The 20,751-nt window shown below is 32.1% G+C and overlaps 2 protein-coding genes across 40 annotated transcripts in view; one reads left to right on the plus strand and one right to left on the minus strand.

The window, feature by feature from the left end:
* Positions 1–5,869: 5,869 nt before the first annotated feature.
* Positions 5,870–16,656, minus strand: LOC139519188 (PACRG-like protein). Its single transcript, XM_071311052.1, has 8 exons — positions 16,309–16,656; positions 14,648–14,715; positions 13,543–13,633; positions 12,345–12,479; positions 10,085–10,192; positions 9,146–9,226; positions 7,060–8,202; positions 5,870–6,920 (listed from the first exon to the last, which is right to left on the minus strand). Exons 1-7 carry the CDS (start codon positions 16,465–16,467, stop codon positions 8,146–8,148), a joined length of 699 nt encoding a protein of 232 aa, XP_071167153.1. The 5' UTR covers positions 16,468–16,656; the 3' UTR covers positions 5,870–6,920; positions 7,060–8,145.
* A 209-nt stretch (positions 16,657–16,865) lies between these two features.
* LOC139519209 (cilia- and flagella-associated protein 46-like) overlaps positions 16,866–20,751 on the plus strand; it is an 85,866-nt gene continuing 81,980 nt past the window's right edge. For all 39 annotated transcript variants that reach the window (XM_071311126.1, XM_071311127.1, XM_071311131.1 and 36 more), the window contains exons 1-2: positions 16,866–17,010; positions 20,580–20,713. In XM_071311126.1, coding sequence (XP_071167227.1) covers positions 16,962–17,010; positions 20,580–20,713 — 183 coding nt within the window. In that variant the 5' untranslated portion in view covers positions 16,866–16,961. The remainder of the gene's footprint in view (positions 17,011–20,579; positions 20,714–20,751) is intronic.

The raw sequence follows: 20,751 nt of genomic DNA on the forward strand, positions 1-20,751 counted from the left end.
CTCCCCCTATACCTCTAACCAATGTAGTAAAGTAAACGCATAACAATACGCACATTAAAATTCAGTTCAAGAGAAATCCGAGTCTGATGTCAGAAGATGTAACCAAAGAAAATAAACAAAATGACAATAATACATAAATAACAACAGACTACTTGCAGTTAACTGACATGCCAGCTCCAGACTTCAACTAAACTGACTGAAAGATTATGATTTCATCATATGAACATCAGGCACAATCCTTCCCGTTAGGGGTTTAGTATCATACCATCATAACATATATGAGAAGAACATAACCCGTGTCATGCCAACAACTGTTTTTAGAATAAATGTGTTTAGTTCCGATGCAAAGACCTTATCAGTGACTCAATATTAACGCCAAAATATGCAATCTTTAATGACTTGACAACAGTATCGTAATTATATCCCTTCTTAATAAGTCTATTCAAAGGTTTTGTAAGTTTCTGAGGTAAATACTGACACCTTTCTGCTTTATAAAGAATATTACCATAAAAAATTAGATGTGAAATACCTGAACGTATTAAAAGTCTGCATGTTGAGCTATATTTACGAATAATGTCTTTATACCGATGATAAAATTTAGTAAATGTTTTGACTAGTTTGTGATATCGAAAACACTGGTGTAATAATTTTTCAGTAATACATAAATTTCTCTCGTTAAAATCTAAAACATTGTTACATACACGAAAACTACTTCAACTTTACGATCAAGAGTTGGTTCAAAGCTTTACTGTTAGCGAAAGCCCTAAATTAAGATTCGCTGTTACTGAAAGCTAGCTGATAAAAGTTTATCTGCAAACAAAGTAGATAAAAATGTCAGTGAGATATAACTTAAATGCACCTAAATTTTCAGAATATACAAGGAACTAAGTCACAGGTCAAATTGTGTAAAAAGATACAATATAGACAAAAAATATCGGACACCAAGACCATAATCTCACAAAACTAAATGTAGGAAGAGACAGTGACAAAAACCTTACAAAGACACACATGCAATTGTAGCAGAGTTTAACTGTTTCTGCGATTTATACAGTGGCAAGCGGTCATCAGAGACGTTTGGTATTTGTATTAAGTCCTTAGCGACATGTTTTAGCAGTCTTTAAACCTTAGATACTAGTACCACAATAGCCGTCTTAAATATATGCTAGTGATATCACCAATTGTTAAATTTCGACTGAGTGTTGATTCGCATAAGCAGACGCTTGCTAAATCTGTCTACACACCTGATGTCGCTCCTTTTAGAGTTCATGCAAGCACCATAGTTTTTGCGTGTTACCTTGGTTTGTCTTTTTAATCGATTGGTGGGATTTGAACATCGCTAAATAATGTTGCCTTAATTACCCACCACATTAAAACTAATAAGTCAAAGATAAACTAACGATCGACGTAATGGGTAAAAAGGAAACAGACAAAAAGACAGTACACAAAACACAACATAGAAAATTAAAGACAAAGCAATTGGGGTGAGTAAAGGTGTATGATACGGAATAAACTGCGATAAATTGACAAATGAAACTGCTGAAATCATCTCTTTTGTCGTTTTGTTCTCAGCTTACACTTTTTGTGAATTTTTCGATGAAAAATTATTTATAATGCAGACGTCTTTACTGAATCTGTTGTATGCTTTATTTAAAGTTCGACTGAATAGATGAGTTCAATTAAGGTGACAGTTGCTTATTCCTGTCACGTAATGTTGTCATTTTAACGGTATTTTAAACATTGTCATAAGAGCAGGAGGGTTTGTTAGCCATAAAACCAGGTTCAACACATCATTATTTTTTCAAATGTCCTATTACAAGTCAGTATGGCAGTTGTTATCAAATATTCTATCTATGTTGGCGTTTGTTTTTGTTGCAGTTCAGTGTATCCGTTCTTGCGTTGTGTTCCTGTGTTAAAGATGGTGTGTTTTCTTTGGTTTTATTTTACAACCAGGATTTTTCTCTCAATCAATTTTTTACTTTTATGCGACGGTATTATACTATATTTACCGATGTTCAAATCTTGTCACCATTTTACTGAATATCAAATTAAAGGATACAACTAGCTTCTTTTCATTCTTCATGTGAAGCTCCTGTATGATATCTGCCTCTTGTAAATAGAGGAAAATGTCCACAAGAAGAGAAGCTCGGTTGGTTTTCACAAGAATACCGATTGTCTGTTAATAGTTATCAAAGTTACCAGGATTATAATTTAGTACGCCAGACGCGCGTTTCGTCTACATAAGACTCATCAGTGACGCTCATATTAAAATATTTATAAAGCCAAACAAATACAACATTCTTTCTGAACTCTTTCTCTTAACATCAAAGGTTTTGACTGAGGTATATAATTATGGTCATCCACGGATATTTCTTCAGTCAGGAAAACACACGATGAAGAGAGGTATCCTTTAGCCTGTACACAAAGTATATATCTGCAGTCACGTCAGGCCAAATTTGGAAACTATATAAGATTTCTCCTGTAGGTAGTGTGCAACCTTTTGTGCACCTTTTAGAACATTTCAGTAACTCGTTGATGTGTAGGTATGTGTCCTGTTGCAAAGTAAAATGTCTGTTACCGATCATACACATCCTCCTTTTCAAGATGTAGTCAAAATTTCCCAATCTACCAAACTTACAGAACCTAAATATTGTATATATTGTTACTTTGTTTCCGATTTCAATATGCATGAAATATCTGAATCTGGATGTAGAGCAAACAACAATCAATTAAAGCGTTTTAAACAAATATAAATGAGAAAAGTATTGCAACGTGTCATGTTTTATTGTTTTTTATTCGAAGCATATCATACCAAAATTAATACAAATGTATAAATATATAATGTAAGAATCTTTAAGTTTGAGGGATTAATATTTTAGAACTCATTAGTAAATGAGACATAAAATATGGTATAGTTCGACCAGTAGAAAGTTACTCCCAGTATAAATAGATAAAACTGTTGCCTCATGGCTGAGTTTATTTCTGATGTTTAGTATCTGTTTAGGGCTACAATGTTTTGATATAGGCTTGTATAAGTGTATGTGCTTATGTTGTTAAAAGTAACACCTAAATCTGAGAGCACTTAATGCATCATACACATTTAGTTCTCATTAGTATAGAACAAAGAGTACAACGTCTTATAATTGTAATTTATTTGATTTGGAGGTTGGCTAATGCCTTAAAAAATAAAATAACAAAAATACTGAACTCCAAGGAAAATTCAATCCGAAAGTCCCTAATCAAATGTCAACATCAAAAGCTCAAACGAATGGATAGCTGTCATATTCCTGACTTTGTACATATTTTCTTCTGTACAATATTGTGGATTACCAAGCAGAATTTCTTCAAATAGGGAGTTTAGACCTCGAATCATTAAAGATTGCAAACTGTTGCATGTCTGAGTATGTGATGAAATATATTCACATATTTCGTTACTTGTATATCAAATATATATTCATATTTTACCTCAATGCTTTGTTCTAATCAATGTATGCGCTTATGTGATGTCAGAATGTCCTTTTGAAGCATGTGCATTTATATTTAATGTTTATCTGTAACCTTAACTTATCATATTGCAATGCGGGTTATTTTTGTTGATGTAAAAGCTTTCTTAAACCGATGTTTATTCTTACTTCTGACAACTTAAAATATAACATACTTCCTTCTTTGCTTTCAAAGTTGTAAAACATAATCAGCAATATAAGATGTTGTCCCTTTAGAACTGTTACACTTCAAATCAAGAGTTTCAAGGAGTGAAGTTGAAATCATCTCTTCGAATATTTTAATGCTGCCATCACCAAGTTGATTAACAATTATGGAATATCTGTGTCAACAAATATGTTTTAATTGTCAAACAAGAGTGCACAGGCTGAAATGTCTCGCCGCCTTTACTTATCATTGATAGTCCTAAATATAAAGCTTTATTACAACTGTCACATAAACTTAACATAACCAAGAAAACTTTAAATTGACTAATGAACCATGAAAATAAGGTCAAGGTCCGATGAACCATGCCAGGCAGGCATAGCTAACAATTCTTCCATACAACAAATATAGTTGACCTATTGCTTATAGTTTAAGAAAAACAGACCAAAACACAAAAATTAAACACCGAGCAATGAACCATGAAAATGAGGTCATGGTCAAATAAAACCTGTGCAACTGACATATAGATCATTAAATATTTCCATAAACCAAATATAGTTGACCTATTGCATATAGTATTAGAAAAAAAGACCAAAACTCAAAACTTACTTTGACCACTGAACCATGAAAATGAGGTCAATGTCAGATGACACCTGCCAGCTAGACATGTATAATTTACAATCATTCCATACACCAAATATAGAAGACCTATTGCATACAGAATAAGAAAAACAGACCAAAGCACAAAAACTTAACTATAACCACTGAACCATGAAAATGAGGTCAAGGTCAGATGACACCTGCCAGTTGGACATGTACACCTTCCATACACCCAATATACTGGACCTATTGCTTACAGTATCTGAGATATGAACTTGTCCACAAAAACTTAACCTTGTTCACTGATCCATGAAATGAGGTCGAGGTCAAGTGATAACTATCTGATGGGAATTACGACCTTGCAAGGTACGCACATACCAAATATAGGTATCCTGTTACTTATAATGCAAAGCTCTGATTCCTTTCACGAATTTGACTATATTTTTTGGACCTTTTGGATTATAGCTCTTCATCTTTTATATAAGCTTTGGATTTCAAATATTTTGGCCACGAGCATCACTGAAGAGACATGTTTTGTCGAAATGCGCATCTGGTGCAACAAAATTAGTACCGTTGATTTTATTATAATAAAAGAGAATTTAACATTTACAAAAATTCTTAACTTTTTTTTCAAGTAGTCACTGAACCTTGATAATGAGGTCAAAGACATTGGTCAAGGACATTGGACATGAGACTGACGAAAACTTAGTAACATGAGGCATCCATGTCTTCCAACAGCGGTATACTACTGTTGCCTTTATCTTCCGCCTTCTAAAATATAAAGCTTTTAAGAAGTTAGCTAAGGCCGCCGCCGGATCACTATCCCTATGTCGAGTGTGACATGACAAAAACCACAATCCCATCCTTTTTTCCTCGAAAATAAAATTTATCACCAGGTTTGTATTGAAATGAGCAACACAACTGGTGCCACATGTGGAGCATTATATGATTACCTTTTGTGAGCACTGGAGATCAACCCTCACATTTTAAGGCACTGTCAGTTTGTTTTAGACTCATGAGTTTAAATATTCTTTTGGTCTCTCTTTTACAAGCTCAGTATTCTGGAGATACCAGAAAATCAAGTTACAGTTTTGGCTGAATAATCAGAAAAATTTCACCAATTCTTAATTTAAGGATGTACTAAGGTGAAATTTAAAATTGACATTTTAAGTCGAAAGAGCATTAGTTGAGGAATAAAATAAGATAAAATATTGATAGGTTATATAGTTCTTTTCCAAGATATTTGAGTTTTAAAAGCTGGCAAGAAAAGACTGACACAGACTTATTACCTCAGATATGTATTGGTTTATTTGGGTCTCATATCGAAAGTAAAGAAATAATTTTGGTAAAGGACCTTTATATGATCTATTGAAGTCTTTTATGAAAAGAAAAATTGGTGTTATGGGGTAAAATAATTAATCCTGTATGACAGGGAAGAAACCAAGGAGTCCGAACATTTGACATAAATTCCCAAACCTCACCTAAGTGCATCCTTTAATCTCTACTGAGTTACTATAAGTTATTAGTTCCAACTTATCAAAACCACAAATGCTAAAGATTTAAATAACTGTAACATAGCATTGGGTATTCTCAAAGAACATATAACAAGAACAGCAGAAAATCAAAACCAAGTTATGATTATTTATTGTTATAAAAATCACTGAATGATCTATCAATACAAAAATATACATCAAACTAAATTATAAGATTATGATGCTCTATTTTTTAAAGAATAACTTTTTATGACATGAACATTGTAACCTGTGACTAGCAGTTTAAAGGCAAGCATCAAATTAAAAATAACAATAATATGTACTTTGAATTTCTACATGGTATAATACTTTTAATCAATTGTGTTGACTATTTTGCATTAAATATGTAAAGTAATCAAATCTTCCAAGTGAAATGTTCTAACAATCTGAAAAAAAGTAAATTACATTAAGTTGTAATCTGTGTTATTGGACACACTTAGGGGACCAGAAAAAAATGTTGGATTTACTCAGTTTTTTTCTGCAAGGATATGCATATTTTGGGACCACACAAATGTGTCGGTTAAAGCAGGATGTTGGAATATTCATGTGTTTGATTAGGCAGGTTACACTGTATATACATTTTTATCTTGCAGTTATTCTTTAGATTGACATTTTTCAATAGAAGTCTTGCATATGTGTGAGTATATACCCTAATAAGAACTAAGTGATTTAAAATCATTTTTGGCATCTATTTATACAAATTTTTATTTGGCTTCTAAAACTTCTGTCTGTTGTACCTGATGGACTATTTACCTAGTTCTGTGGCTTGTACTGGAATATATATTGTATGTTACTAGCAGGACAATTAAAACTATCGAGTTTTTGGTTTTGCCTTTCAATAGTTCAGGCTCTTTTCGTTGAATTGTTGAATATATCAATAAAGCAAATGATAATATAATAAATTACATTACATTGATGATATAAAAACAATCTTATTTACAGATGTATGCAGCTAATGATAAAAACCACACAATTCTAGTGCCAAAGTGTGAAAAGCAAACTAAAAAATGTGCTAAACATAATTTTTTAAACAGTACAATAATGATAATAATATGGAATGATTAAACAGAACGTAATCAATTACCTAAACATTACAGTAATCTTTAAAAGAAAAATTTAAAAAACAAATCATTAAAATGACCAGGCCTTGCGGTCATAAAACTTTCGAGCACAATTTTTGTACTCAGACTCAAGAATGAACCAATCAAAACGCTTGATTTCATGTTTCGAGCATGATTTTTGTGCTCTGAGCACTGAGCAAAGTTTTATGTCTTCAAGGCCAGGCTTATATTTTTGTATTGTTTGGCAGACTCCTTTTTGTCTACAAAAGACTACACAGTGACACTTGAAACAAAAAGTTAAAAGGCCAAATTATCTACAAAGCTGAAGAGGACCCAAAATTAAGAAATTAATAAAAAAGAAAATGGCTACATTAAACAAACAAAAATAATTTCAACCAATAAATAAATTCTTATTAGATTTAATAGGGAACCTGAATTAATTAAAACCACAGTCAGTCATTACAATGGCTACCAAGGGATAATACTAGGCAAATGGTTAAAATAATGAAATTGAATGGAGAGATTTGTCATGCAGTAATGTCCTATGTAGTCTATGAGATTACCCTTTATTCAATCCCATTAAAAAGAAAAAGAACAAGATTCTTTTTACAGCCAATGTCTCCTGGCCTGGATGGAACTTTAGAATGAGAAAACAATATACTGGTACCATGATTCTTTTCAGTCATCTATAATAATTGTAATCATTCCCAAATAAAAAAAAAACAACTTTTGATACCTCTTTGAATAAAACCTTTTGAATGGCTTATCTTTTGTCTTTCTTGATTGATTACTACTAGAAGAGGAGATTAGGCCACTCATGCTTACATTTAAAATCAATAATAAAAACTTAAAATCTGCCACTGCGAAAATGATGGTACTTAGGCTAGGGCCAGAAATTTGCCTTGATACAAGCCAAATACAGACCCCTACTTGATTTGATCTAAATGATTCTTTAACAAGGATTTGAGAAAGAACCTGTTATTAAAGTAAGCTAAGTGAAACTATCTAACAATGAGTAAAACTATAGTTGAATATTATGTAGGTTCTTGTAACAGAACTTATAGCTTCCTAACAACTAATAACAAACATTTTGGTACAAATTATGGCAAATGGACTAAGAGCAGCAGCCTTGTTAACACAGACATAAACTTTAAAGTTATTACATCTTATCATCATTAATCATCACAGAGAGCTTGTGTAATATAAACCACAACCTTACTACTAAATTCATCTGATATACATGTACACATATATTAAAACGAGTGTTTTCTTCTCTGTAAATCTTTGTACACTCACAGGCATTAATCTGCTCACATGAATATTGTTGTGTATGTTGGCACCTTTGACTTGATCACTGGTAAGGCTTCCTGGAAAAGTGAAAAAAAGAAACAAACTTTTAATTAATCAATAAATATATAATATAACCTGCGTTGATCAAACAATTTTTGAACTGATTGAAGAAGATGTCTTAAGTAAAAGATTTTTCTTTATATACTCACTATAAATTTTTAAGAGGAGTCATCGAGAAATTTAAAACAAAGGAAATTTCAATTACTTGTTTATCTTGAATTGAAATATATATATAGGATATAAATTAAATTACATTAGCACAATGGGTTCATTATCATAGTTGCAATCCTAATGAATCTTTAGCAGGTAAACATATGATTGTGTCAAGTACATTGAAGACTAAAAGTATGTTAACAATTTATAACAAAAAGAATAGTGTAAGGTAAAAAATGCCTTCAATTGATAACATCCAAAATCAGAAGGTAAACTACAATTACCTTGATCTTTGACCTAGTGAATTCAAAATCAAAAGGGGTGTATTGTCATTTCATTGAGCATTATCAAATCTGATATGGTAAAAGACAATCATATGGTTCATAAGACATGTGGAAATCAAATTTCATTTTATTCATATCTGCTATGACCTTGATATTTGATCCTAAAATCAAAACATTTCTTCCTCATTCCTAGAAACAATATTTACCAAAGTTTATAAATAGTTAGACAAGTGATCTGATGATTCAAAAGAAAACATATTATGAAATTAAAATGTAAGGTTATTTTGTGACACTGACCTTCGATCCCCAAATCAGCTAGATCATTCTCTTCCAAATGGGTATTACCAATTTTTGCAATTATATTCTTAAAGTCTCAAACAATTTTGTTTTAGACTAAAATATATACCTCTGGACATCATTTATAATATCACAAACCAAGTTTTACACTGTTGCATCTCAACTAAATAATACATTGCTTATTCCCACTAAGAGTATAAGTTCATTAATTTATAACAAGACTAACCTTTCCCCCATTTTGTTCAAAAGTCTGTAATGCTGTTGTAATTTTATCTCTAAACTTTTTATCCATCATTCTTTTGGAAACCTGAAAAATTGAATTCCCTTTAAGATAATGTTCATTCATATCTTAGTTGGTTAGTTGTGTTACGGCTATTACCTTATACTAATAATACTGGGTCAAATTAATTAAACAATGAAATTGGAAGTTAGTACATAAGGCAGTTAGGAACTTGCAATTGTTTGTCTTATATGGATATTTTAAACAAAAATAGCTCATATTAAACATGTTAGAAGGTAAATGGTAAACACATTTGTTTAGACACATATGTCTTTTGTGATATACTGTGGATTCAATTATTTTCGTGGGTACCAATTTTCGTGGAATAAGGAAAACTCACATGTTTCGTGGATATTTAATTTCGTGGTTTGCTTACAAGCCTATAGAAATTATGTTATTCGTTGAACATTTGATTTCATTGTTCACCTGTACCCACGAAATACACGAAAATTGGTATCCAACGAATAATAATGAATCCACAGTACCTCATGCTGCCCCATGGACGTCTTTTCTGATTTTATTATTTTAAAAGTTGCTGTCACAAATTAATACACTGTATATCCTCTTAATTTATTTGAACAACAACAAAAAAACACTAAACGTTTTAAAAGATGTATGATAATGGTCTTGCTGTAATATAATAAAATTTTTGTCTTGTCATTTGTCTGAAATAGCTATTTTTGGCATGACCAATTTTTTAAACACTGACATACAATATTATTTCTTTAAAAACTTTTATTGAGTGATCTTGCTGATTCATTTTAGAAACATGCTTTGTATGCAAGTACATGTAATCATATCTAAAGTTTGTTTTATTAAATGATATGAGCAAATCAGCCCTGCAGTGTTGCAGTCTGATTTTTAACAAATTTCTATCAAACTTACAGGAACAAGAAGATTTTTGAGATGTGGGTTTAAGTGAGGTCCTGTCAGATTACTTAATTGTATTGTGGCCTCTAGTCCTGCTGCAAATACATCACTGTTTTTGTTGCCCTAAAAAACCATATCAAACATTAGATGAAATTAATTAACTTCTTGCTATAAAATATATTGTTATAAAACATGGTGATTACATTAAGACAGCATATCAGCAATAAGATTATAACAAAAAATATTCTATAAGTCAATTTATTATTGTTAGCAATCACCAATTAGACATATATTTAAGGAAGCTCTCATCTATCAAAGGTAGTTGGTTTTCTCTGGTCACTCCAGCTTCCTCCACTAAACTAGAGGCTCTAAAGAGCCTGTGTCGCTCACCTTGGTATATGGGACAATACCCCTAATGCGCCTTGAAATGAGGAACACAAAAGTCACGTGTAAACAAAAAATCTCTGTGTAGTGATATTTGACACATTTCTATGATAAACAAATGACTGAGCTGAACCATTAGTGTTAATTTAGAAAGTAAGGGAACACAAAATAAATGTGTAAAAACAATGGAGCTATTAAATGTGTTCAAAGTATTAAAATTTCAAAGAACTTATTGTGTTAAAAATGGGATTTTTTACCATGAGGAGCCACATCGCAAAAGGATACTCGGGGTTTGCTAAATTACGGAAAAATGAATCACACTTCGTACCCCGAAAATTTAACCACATATGTAAAAATGTCTCAGCTTCGAAACAAGCCATCATACATATACAAGTTTACGATATGGGCTGAGCAACAGAAGAAAACGTTACCATTACGGCCTATGGAGAAACAATTGCGCATATTGCCCCATATGTGAATATTTAACAAAAGAAGCAGATAGATTCATGACAAAATTGTGTTTTGGTGATGGTGATGTGTTTGTACATCTTACTTTACTGAGCATTCTTGCTGCTTACAATTATCTCTTCTATAATGAACTTGGCCCAGTAGTTTCAGTGGAAAATATTAGTAAAAATTTACAAATTTTATGAAAATTGTTAAAAATTTACTATAAAGGACAATAACTCCTTAGGGGGTCAATTGACCAGTTCAGTAATGTTGACTTATTTGTAAATCTTACTTTTCTGAACATTATTGCTGTTTACAGGTTATCTCTATCTGTAATAGTATTCAAGATATAACCAAAAACTGCAAAATTTCCTTAAAAATTACCAATTTAGGGGCAGCTACCCAACAATGGGTTGTCCAATTCATCTGAAAATTTAAGGGCAGATATGAACAATTTTACCCCAGTCAGATTTGCTCTAAATGCTTTGGTTTTTGAGTTACAAGCAAAAAACTGTATTTTTCCCCTATGTTCTATTTTTAGCCGTGGCGGCCATCTTGGTTGGTTGACCGGGTCACCAGACACATTTTTAAACTAGATACCCCAATGATGATTGTGGCCAAGTTTGGATTAATTTGGCCCAGTAGTTTCAGAGGAGAAGATTTTTGTAAAAGATTACTAAGATTTACAAAAAATGGTTAAAAATTTACTATAAAGGGCAATAACTCCTAAAGGGGTCAACTGACCATTTCGGTCATGGTGACTTACTTGTAAATCTTACTTTGCTGAACATTATTGCTGTCTACAGTTTATCTCTATCTATGATAATATTCAAGATAATAAACCAAAACAGTAAAATTTTCATAAAATTACCAATTCAGGGGCAGCAACCCAACAACGGGTTGTCCGATTAATCTGAAAATTCCAGGGCAGATAGATCTTGACCTCATGAACAATTTAACCCCATGTCAGATTTGCTCTAAATGCTTTGGTTTTTGAGTTATAAGCCAAAAACCGCATTTTACCACTATGTTCTATTTTTAGCCATGGCGGCCATCTTGGTTGGTTGACCGAGTCAATGGACACATTTTTTAAACTAGATACCCCAATGATGATTGTGGCCAAGTTTGGTAAAATTTGGCCAGGTAGTTTCAGAGGAGAAGATTTTTGTAAAAGTTACCGACGACGGACGCAGGACGACGACGCCGGAAGCCAAGTGATGGGAAAAGCTCACTTGGCCCTTTGGGCCAGGTAAGCAAAAAAATGGCCATGAAATAGCCCAAAAGGGTTGCTTAAAAGTGTCATCAAAAACGCAAAAATTCTAATTCTAATGGACAAGTGTACTAAATTTCAAGGTGGTGTGACCATGGCTTCATGTTAAACCACTTCAAACCAAAACTTTAACCTTATGTATAGAATTTTGGAAGGAATGATAATACTTACTAGGGCAGCTCTAAGACCATAACAGACTTTTGGCAGAAGTGGTAATACTTTCTCAATGGCACCATTGGATTCTAACATTTCTTTAAAACCTGTTCTTGCAACAAACGAGTATGGATGTATGCTTTCTTGAAGACCCTTTATCATAAAATAAAGATAACATTATATGAGAAAAACATATTATTCTCAATGACCATGATGACATTATGTGAGTTTTTTTTTATGAATAAAAGTGATACATATGTATCAATAAAATAAAATAGTTTATATGAAATTTTATTATTTTAAATGACAATTCACAACTTTTATTCAATATAAAGAGTCTCTCAGAATGAATCAAAAACTGAATGCTGACATCTTATAATCCTTCCCATTAAACAACGGTTTCTTTATTCTCAAAATGATATTACATAACTTAAAGTGATATCAAGCTATGTCCAAAACCTACTCCTAGTGAAACCTGTAGATATTTATGCTTTAATGCAGAGAGGCATATATTAAATATGAAACGGCTGATTTAATTTTGACCTTCCTGATACCAGCTGGTCTCTTATATGCAAACAAATAAAATGGAAAATGGAATTAAGGTATGTGTCAAAGAGACAACAACCTGAACAAAGAGAAGAAAACAGCTCAAGCTCACCAATGGCTTTTTAACACATGGAGAAAATATTGTACCCAGAGAAGAGCTTTAGTGCATAAATGTGTGCTAACGGAATTGAATAAAATGAGTTTAACTTAATTTAGATCTGATTTATTTGATGTCTAGGTCAATACACCTTATTGCTATTGCCTGCTGCCCGGAGAATCTGTCCTGCTTGAACTATTGACGTCATAAAACAATCAGTTTTCAATTGTGGCGTCCAATATTTTGTATTATGATGTCAAAATTAAACGGGAACCTGTATGATGTCCAGTAATGGCGGACAAATAGCGATAAGGTGTATACAAGTAGTTTATTACATCAATATCATTTCCAGACAGAATAAATAAGTGATTTCCTTTGCAAGTGATTAATATCACATCATCTTAACTGTAGTGAACTCTTGACACAATATAAAATGTGAGTTTGTTTGTGTGTGATACTTTTATCTTTGAAAGTCCTAAAAAATTGGTGAAAATTATAAAATAAATGTCTGTATATCAATATTTATATCCTGCAATCTGATATCAGTTACAAATACATTATAGATCATCCTACCTCCGATAGAGTTACTAACACAGGATCAAAAGGTAGTTGCTCTGGAGGAGTGTCCCATCCTAATTTGTGTTTCACAGATCCATGTTGTAACCTGCATACATAAACAAGAAAATTAACTTGAATATTTTCTTTCTTCTTGTTCATGTACATCATTGTACATGTTCTATACCTTAGTTCATATACAAATTTCTACTTGATTGATGGAAATATTTGGTGAAATAATCTTATTATGTAGCATAGTTAACATCTTTAAACATCTTTGAGGATAACCGATTAAATGGCACATAAATATTAATCATAATTTGATTTTACTTCTACAAAATCATTTTTTTAAATTATTAAGATTCAAAAATAAAACAAAGTGTTGAATATACATCAATGGGACAGCAATCCAACACCAAAAAATTGCCTTCAACTGAACAACAGACTTACATTCAACATGTTGAATTGACTTTATCTGAAAATCACCAAAACACTTTCAGTTTTTGAATTTTCATTATCAGATCTAAAGGACTCATCAATATTTGTTAACCAATCCAAGTCCCTACTAACACAGGGTTCTCAATAAAGGCAGCAGCAAAAGAAGGTAGAACATCTGTGACATATATAAACTCAGTCAACATTTAATTCTATGCTGACCTGGTAGAATCTTGATAGGCTGGCAGATTTTGAGAACCATCCATTTTATAATTAATCAAATGTAATTTCAAAGAATTAGCAGTAATGAGATACATGTATACCAGAATATTCAACCTTCTTAATCAAATATGCCAAATAGCAATAAAAGGAACCTAAATATTTGTGTTTAGTTACTGTAAATTTAGAAATATTATTATTGTAATTTTGTTTAATATATAGACAAAATACAAGATTAATTATTGAGATTTCATGAAATCTGGCTGCATACAATGTATATACAGCCACATTTGTATGTGAATCAGATATATGTATCAGAATAAGAGTTATTATTTTTGCGATACTAACCCAGTCACATTACGCACATTAATAAAAACCTTGCAATAACTTCTGAATTTACAGTATTATGAAATAGAACAAACCTGCATGGTACCCCTCCCTTTGTATAGACAGCTGAAATAGAACAAACCTGCATGGTACCCCTCCCTTTGTATAGACAGCTGCAAATGCTGATTGACCCTTTGTTGATGAACTAAACTGAAAATATACATTAAATAATAAAACTAATTAATTTATACCAACAGAAACATATCCTCAATCATGTCAATTGACAATGGTCATGTGGTAGTGTTCTTGCTTCAGTCCAAGGCAATGCCAAACCAAAGACTAAAATTGTTAACAGCTACCTATTTATGTTTGCACCTCTCCTAAGTCAGGAGCTTGTTGTTGTTTTTTGGTTTGGTTAATAAGTGTTTCTTGTAAAAAAAATTGTTTGTAATGTTAATTAGACTGTTATTTTCCTGTTTGAATTGTTTTACACATGTCATCATGAGGCCCTTTATAGCTTGCTGTTCAGTTTGAGCAAGGCTCAGTGTTGAAGGCTCTACTTTGACCTGTATAATTGTTTACATTTTTTAAACATTGTGACTTGGATCAGGTATGAATGGGTACAGATAATTGTAGAACTGGGCATATACATTAAATAATGAAACAAATTAATTCACATAAACAGAATCACAGACAATGGATATAAACAAATGCCTGTGAATAAAAATAAGGTTATAACTCCCTTGCACAGACAAATAAGGGCTGAAAAATATTGATTGTTCTCTTAAAGGTGTAATACCACCCTAATCATGCTAACAGCCTTTGTTAAATTAGCACTTTTTATAAAATTGTGCAGAATATATCTTTGTTTCAAAACTGTATTTCTGTTTCTTTTAAAACAGATTTTGAAGTTAATATGTTTTGAATTTAAAAAAAAATCATTCATTCAGACTTCATCCCCTTTCAGAGGTAATGCCAGCCAGAAGCAGGACAAATCGCCCTAGATACTAGCAAATAGCCTCACTTTTAACTAACTCACCCCACTGTTGAAAAGGGTTAAATCTTGTTATATTACTCCTGCAAACTCGACCCACATAATTCAACTTGCCCCACTTAAATGAAAACTAATCTACACAGAATACAAAAAAAAACTATGCTGCCTTTTTCTGTTTTATTTCAACCTAAAGAAAAGACCAAAATAAATGCACTTCTAGCATTGTCACTAGTGGGGCTAGTTGGTAGCCATTTATTCTATGGCAGACAGTTCAACGGTATATATTACTTCTATTCTTTCTTAAGTGTTGAGAGTTGGCATGACTCAATATTAGGATTTTCCTATTTTTCATAAGTGGGGTGAGTTGGCATAACTCAATTTATAAGGATTTTACTATTTTTCACAATTGGAACGAGTTGACGTTCAAGTCACCAAAATACTGATACTGTGGCACTTTTTACTGCTTTATTTAAACAGGTACATATTCAACAGGAAAGCATCTTTTTCCATAAGTGGGGCGAGTTGGCATTATTAAATTCATCGTAGTTATCTATATTTGTCCTGAGTGGGGCAATTTGGTACACCTTACAAAGCCTTATTTCAGCGGGAGTTTAACCATTTTCATAAGTGAGGCGAGTTATCCAACCTATTTTCCATGGGATTTTACCCTTTTCATAAGTTGGGCGAGTTGGTAAACAAGAGTGGAGCAATTTTGTAGGTAGTTAACTGAGTTGGTGAAAAAGTGAAGCGATTTGTCATGGTTTCTACCAGCCACATATTATTGGTAAAGTTTATGTAATTCCACTTACAGGGTCTACTGTTTTAGGGTTTAATTTATCTGATGGTTTAGACACTCTTGTGCTGGCAGAGCTCTCTGATTTTGAACTTGTTGCTTTGTTAGCACTAAAAAGTGGTGTTCTGGATGGCAAGCCTCCTGAACCCAGCCTTTTCTGTCCTGATGTTGCCATCAATAATTTAAGTTCTGAATTAAACTATTAAATTCAACATGATTCCTTTAAGATCGAATAGTTAATTTAATTTAACTTTGTTGTTTACAACTTCGTCTGCATAAAGTTTAAAACTGGTTCTGAAATATGATTTAAAGCAAGAATAACACTCAATAAATACCGAAAACCAGTCTTTTAAAAACCGGAAGTATTTTACCGGAAGTACACTGTTTCTACGACAATATATCCATCCGCAATTTGAAAATTTTAAACCATTTTGTGTCATAATTGTAGCAACTACATTGCTTTTTATATTAAAATAAATTAAAAATATGAATACACCTGGAACGAAAACTGCATCACATTTTAAATTTAACGAAAATTCAAATACTAGCTCTTGAACTATTTTGTAGCGAATTCGTAAACCGACTTACTACGAAAAGACAAACAACATGGCGTCTGCTGAACAGTTATGTGCTCTTTAAAATAAAAAAAATCCAAAATAAATAGCAAATATGGATACTAGTATACGAACTCTCTTGGCTGCAGCACAAAAACATGCAGGTACATCAATGCATAATTGTTTGAAAATGATATCTTTCTGAGAACTAGGAAACGTCCTCTTAATTTAAAAAATAAACACTCAAATTTTTAATAAAACTTTCGGCCTTCTGTTACTTTAGGGGTCCTATACTTTAGAGTTGGGCTTCGGTCATGGTTCAAGGATACAAAATTTACTTTTATCTTATGCAGACGGGAAAATGAAATGTCAGTTAAAACGATTAAACGTGTAGTCCTCAGATAAAATAAATCTTTGATTAGCTCTTTATTTACTTGTTAATACACCGTATCACTATTTGTCCGCCATAACTAGATATCACACAGGTTCCCGTAAATTTTTGTCGTCTCAAAACAAAATATCTGACGCCACAATGGAATAGTGATTGTTGTACAGTCAGGGGACTTACTTAAACAAGTGATTTTCTAAATCACTGATTCAAGTAACATTATTTCCATAAAGGTTGGAAGTTAGAGTTGTCTTTCTTTAATAATCACCTATTTAAGTAGTACAAAATAATCACTAGAAAAAGTGATTTAATATTAGTGTAGCTTAAATATAGAATACTAATGATCCAGGGACTAATTATGTTTCTAAACTTATCAGAACCAACATCTGTGTTGTCTAGGATGACCAGGTCATTTCAGGTGATGACCTTGTACTGAATCTAGGATAATGACATAAAAATCACTTGTTTAAGTATCAGACCTCAATTTCCTTCCCAAAAATCACTTCTTTAAGTATCATTCTTTCAATAACCCCCACTAATTTCAACACCCCCGAACAGTGAATTTTTTATCGTGAACAGTAGAATTTTATTACATGATCTGAAAGATGAAACCTTGAACTTCACAGGAAAAATACTCCCACTGCTGTGAAAAATCTTTGAAAAAAGTATCAGTTCATTATGTAAAGCCATTATTATAGCATTTTTCCAACTAAAATAGAATTTTTAGGTAAATGATAGCATCAAAGGCATAAACCTTGCTACTTAAAAGAAGCAAAAAGTTCATATTTTTTAATTTTACTAATTAAAAGATGTTATTTAAACCTATGTGTTTAAAATTTTGAAAAAACTACAAAATCCCAATTTGTGACAAAACCTTGAATTTGCTACTCAAATAAGTGATTTAAAAATCACTTATTTCAGTAAGTCCCCTGACTGTTGTATGTGTCAAAAGTTCAAGCGGCCGGGTCAACCTTCTTCTTCTTTTCTGTATCTTCCTCCTGCTAATGAGGAGCACATCCAAACGGATTTTAAGAAATAGTTGGCTTATATTACACGGGCACAAATATCAATATAGAATGTGAGGCTTATGTTACACGGCACAATATAATCCATTTTAAAAGTATTCCACATAGAATGTTATTTAAAACTTCTATCATAAAACTATGGACTGTTTTAAATGTTAATATATACAGACCAGGATTAGCGATAAGGTGTATAGGGCACTTCACGGTTAGTTCGTCCATATAGGATAGGGGGCAGATTTTCATAGTGAAGGTAAAAATGGTGAGAAAAATAGGGGAAAACATCATAGAAACAGAGCAGTTGCTTGGAAACACACATACAATGTAGGATTTCCCATACTTTCATACCATTTCCACCTCTTTCTAAAAAATCTGCCCCTATCCGATATGGCAGAACTAACCGTGAAGAGCCCTATGAAGAACATGAGGAATGCAACAAAAAAATGCAAGAGTTTTCATCACCAGTCTGCATGGCCAAAATTTGAAGTTACACTGTCCAACCATTTGGAATCAAAAACATAGAATTTCACCATTTAAAAAAATTCAGAGAAGAACAGTCCACTTTATATTAGCTGCGGAACCGTACCTCTTAGGTCCTTATGATATTTTTTTAAAACTATTTACGGACAGTCACATGAAATTCCATTATACATGTTATACTGACAACAATGCACGAACAAAACAAATGGACATAATATAAAGGTATAAATGAGTGTAGAAATGCCCTTTACCGTCAGACATCAAACAGTGATTTTCAGCTAACACAAGAATTAGTATAGTGACTATACAAATCCTTGGCTAACGTAAGCATCAAATTGGTTAAATTTTTGCAGTTAGTTGTCAAATTATCCTTATCGTTAATTGTCAGAGGTCTTATATAATTATCGTTAGCGTCATTTGTTGAAAAAAAATAATGTGATGCGTCAAAACCAGTCAATTTTTTTTATCGTCTAAAAGAAAATGTTCATTTTTACGGCAGGCACCAAATATTACTGTTAATGTCATTTCGACATTTGGCAAGATTTTTACTGATATTCGTCATGAAGGTACCCCCATTACCCCCTCTTAAATGTAAAAAATATGGGAACACGTAGAGCAGTCAACATTTTTAATATTGATTAAAATTATAACACAACGTTAGTTTAAAAATAAATATGTTTAAACTTGCATTGTGTTATAATTTTAATCAATATTAAAAGTTTAGAAAAAAACAAATACATGTATGTCAACAAAAAAACCAAAATGACATATATAGAAAAGCACAAATGCAACAATGAAAGTCAAGAACACATAAAATGAGCATAGCACAATGGCAGAATGTATAAAAACACAGTCATGTCAAAAGGACACTTAGTACCATAAACATGATAAATGGACCAAACAGTAAAGGTTAATAATTTACCAATTTTATACAAATAGAAAGCACTATACATTGTACATGTACATGTACAAATGTATGATAACATGTAATTACGATGATAAACAACAAATTCAGAAAATTTGATCCGACTCAGAATGTGTCAATTAAATAACTATCTATCAGAGACCCAAATGAGGTACATTTGTACATATTAAACATGAGCAACTATATATCAATGTTCAACAGCCTTCAACAATGTTCAATGAGAGAAAACCAATGGCCTATCATGCTGTTGGTTAATCAGATATTCCCCAGAAAATTGGAAAGTTACATTTAGATGCTCTTCAGATAAAAAGGTGCTCTTTATCAATGTTTATGTTTAAAAAAAAGTCTGGAATAATTTGATTGCTCATGTATGCTAGTACATGTAGTATGTTGTTAAATTTATCTAATTGTGAGTGGTAAAGAACAATATGGACCCTTCTACCATACTCCTTATAAACATTTTGTAATTTGCATCCATACTGTCATGACTGTTCTTCTTCTCTCAGTGTTCGCACTCCATCATAATATTGATGTCTATGTGTTCATGCAGAAAGATATTTACACTTCACTATTTTCTGTATCTAGTAATGTTTGTTTGAATATATTGTTCTTTCTTAGATTCTACCCACAAGTACACAGAGTCTGAGCACCAAAATTTTATACTGCAAGATATAAAATTGAATTGGCTTTTGTCTGTATGGAATTATATTATGCTGTTGAGGTGGCCTGACTATTTATAAACCATCTAGAGAACACCATCCAGGCAAATTATGATTTAAATATGTCCATTTTGAAAGATCATAATAATCACTGACATTTTTTTTTATTGACTCTGAACCTTCAAGTCTGACAGGTTTGACTGTAATAATCATGATTTCAGTATAATTTGTATTAAAATGTTGGTATGGTGTTTTGCAGGGCCAGAGAAAAATCAGCCACTACATCAAGCTTACAGTCTGTTGAGAAATGTAGCTGAGAGTAAACCAGCAATAGATGCCCCAGAATCTTTTGGTCCAGATCTCTATGTCATATGTGCTGAAACTGCATTTCAGGTACAGTTTCATTACTAAAAATATGAAATGATAATATT

This window comes from Mytilus edulis, chromosome 4 (genome assembly GCF_963676685.1).
Source record: "Mytilus edulis chromosome 4, xbMytEdul2.2, whole genome shotgun sequence".
Classification (NCBI taxonomy): Eukaryota; Metazoa; Mollusca; class Bivalvia; order Mytilida; family Mytilidae; genus Mytilus; species Mytilus edulis.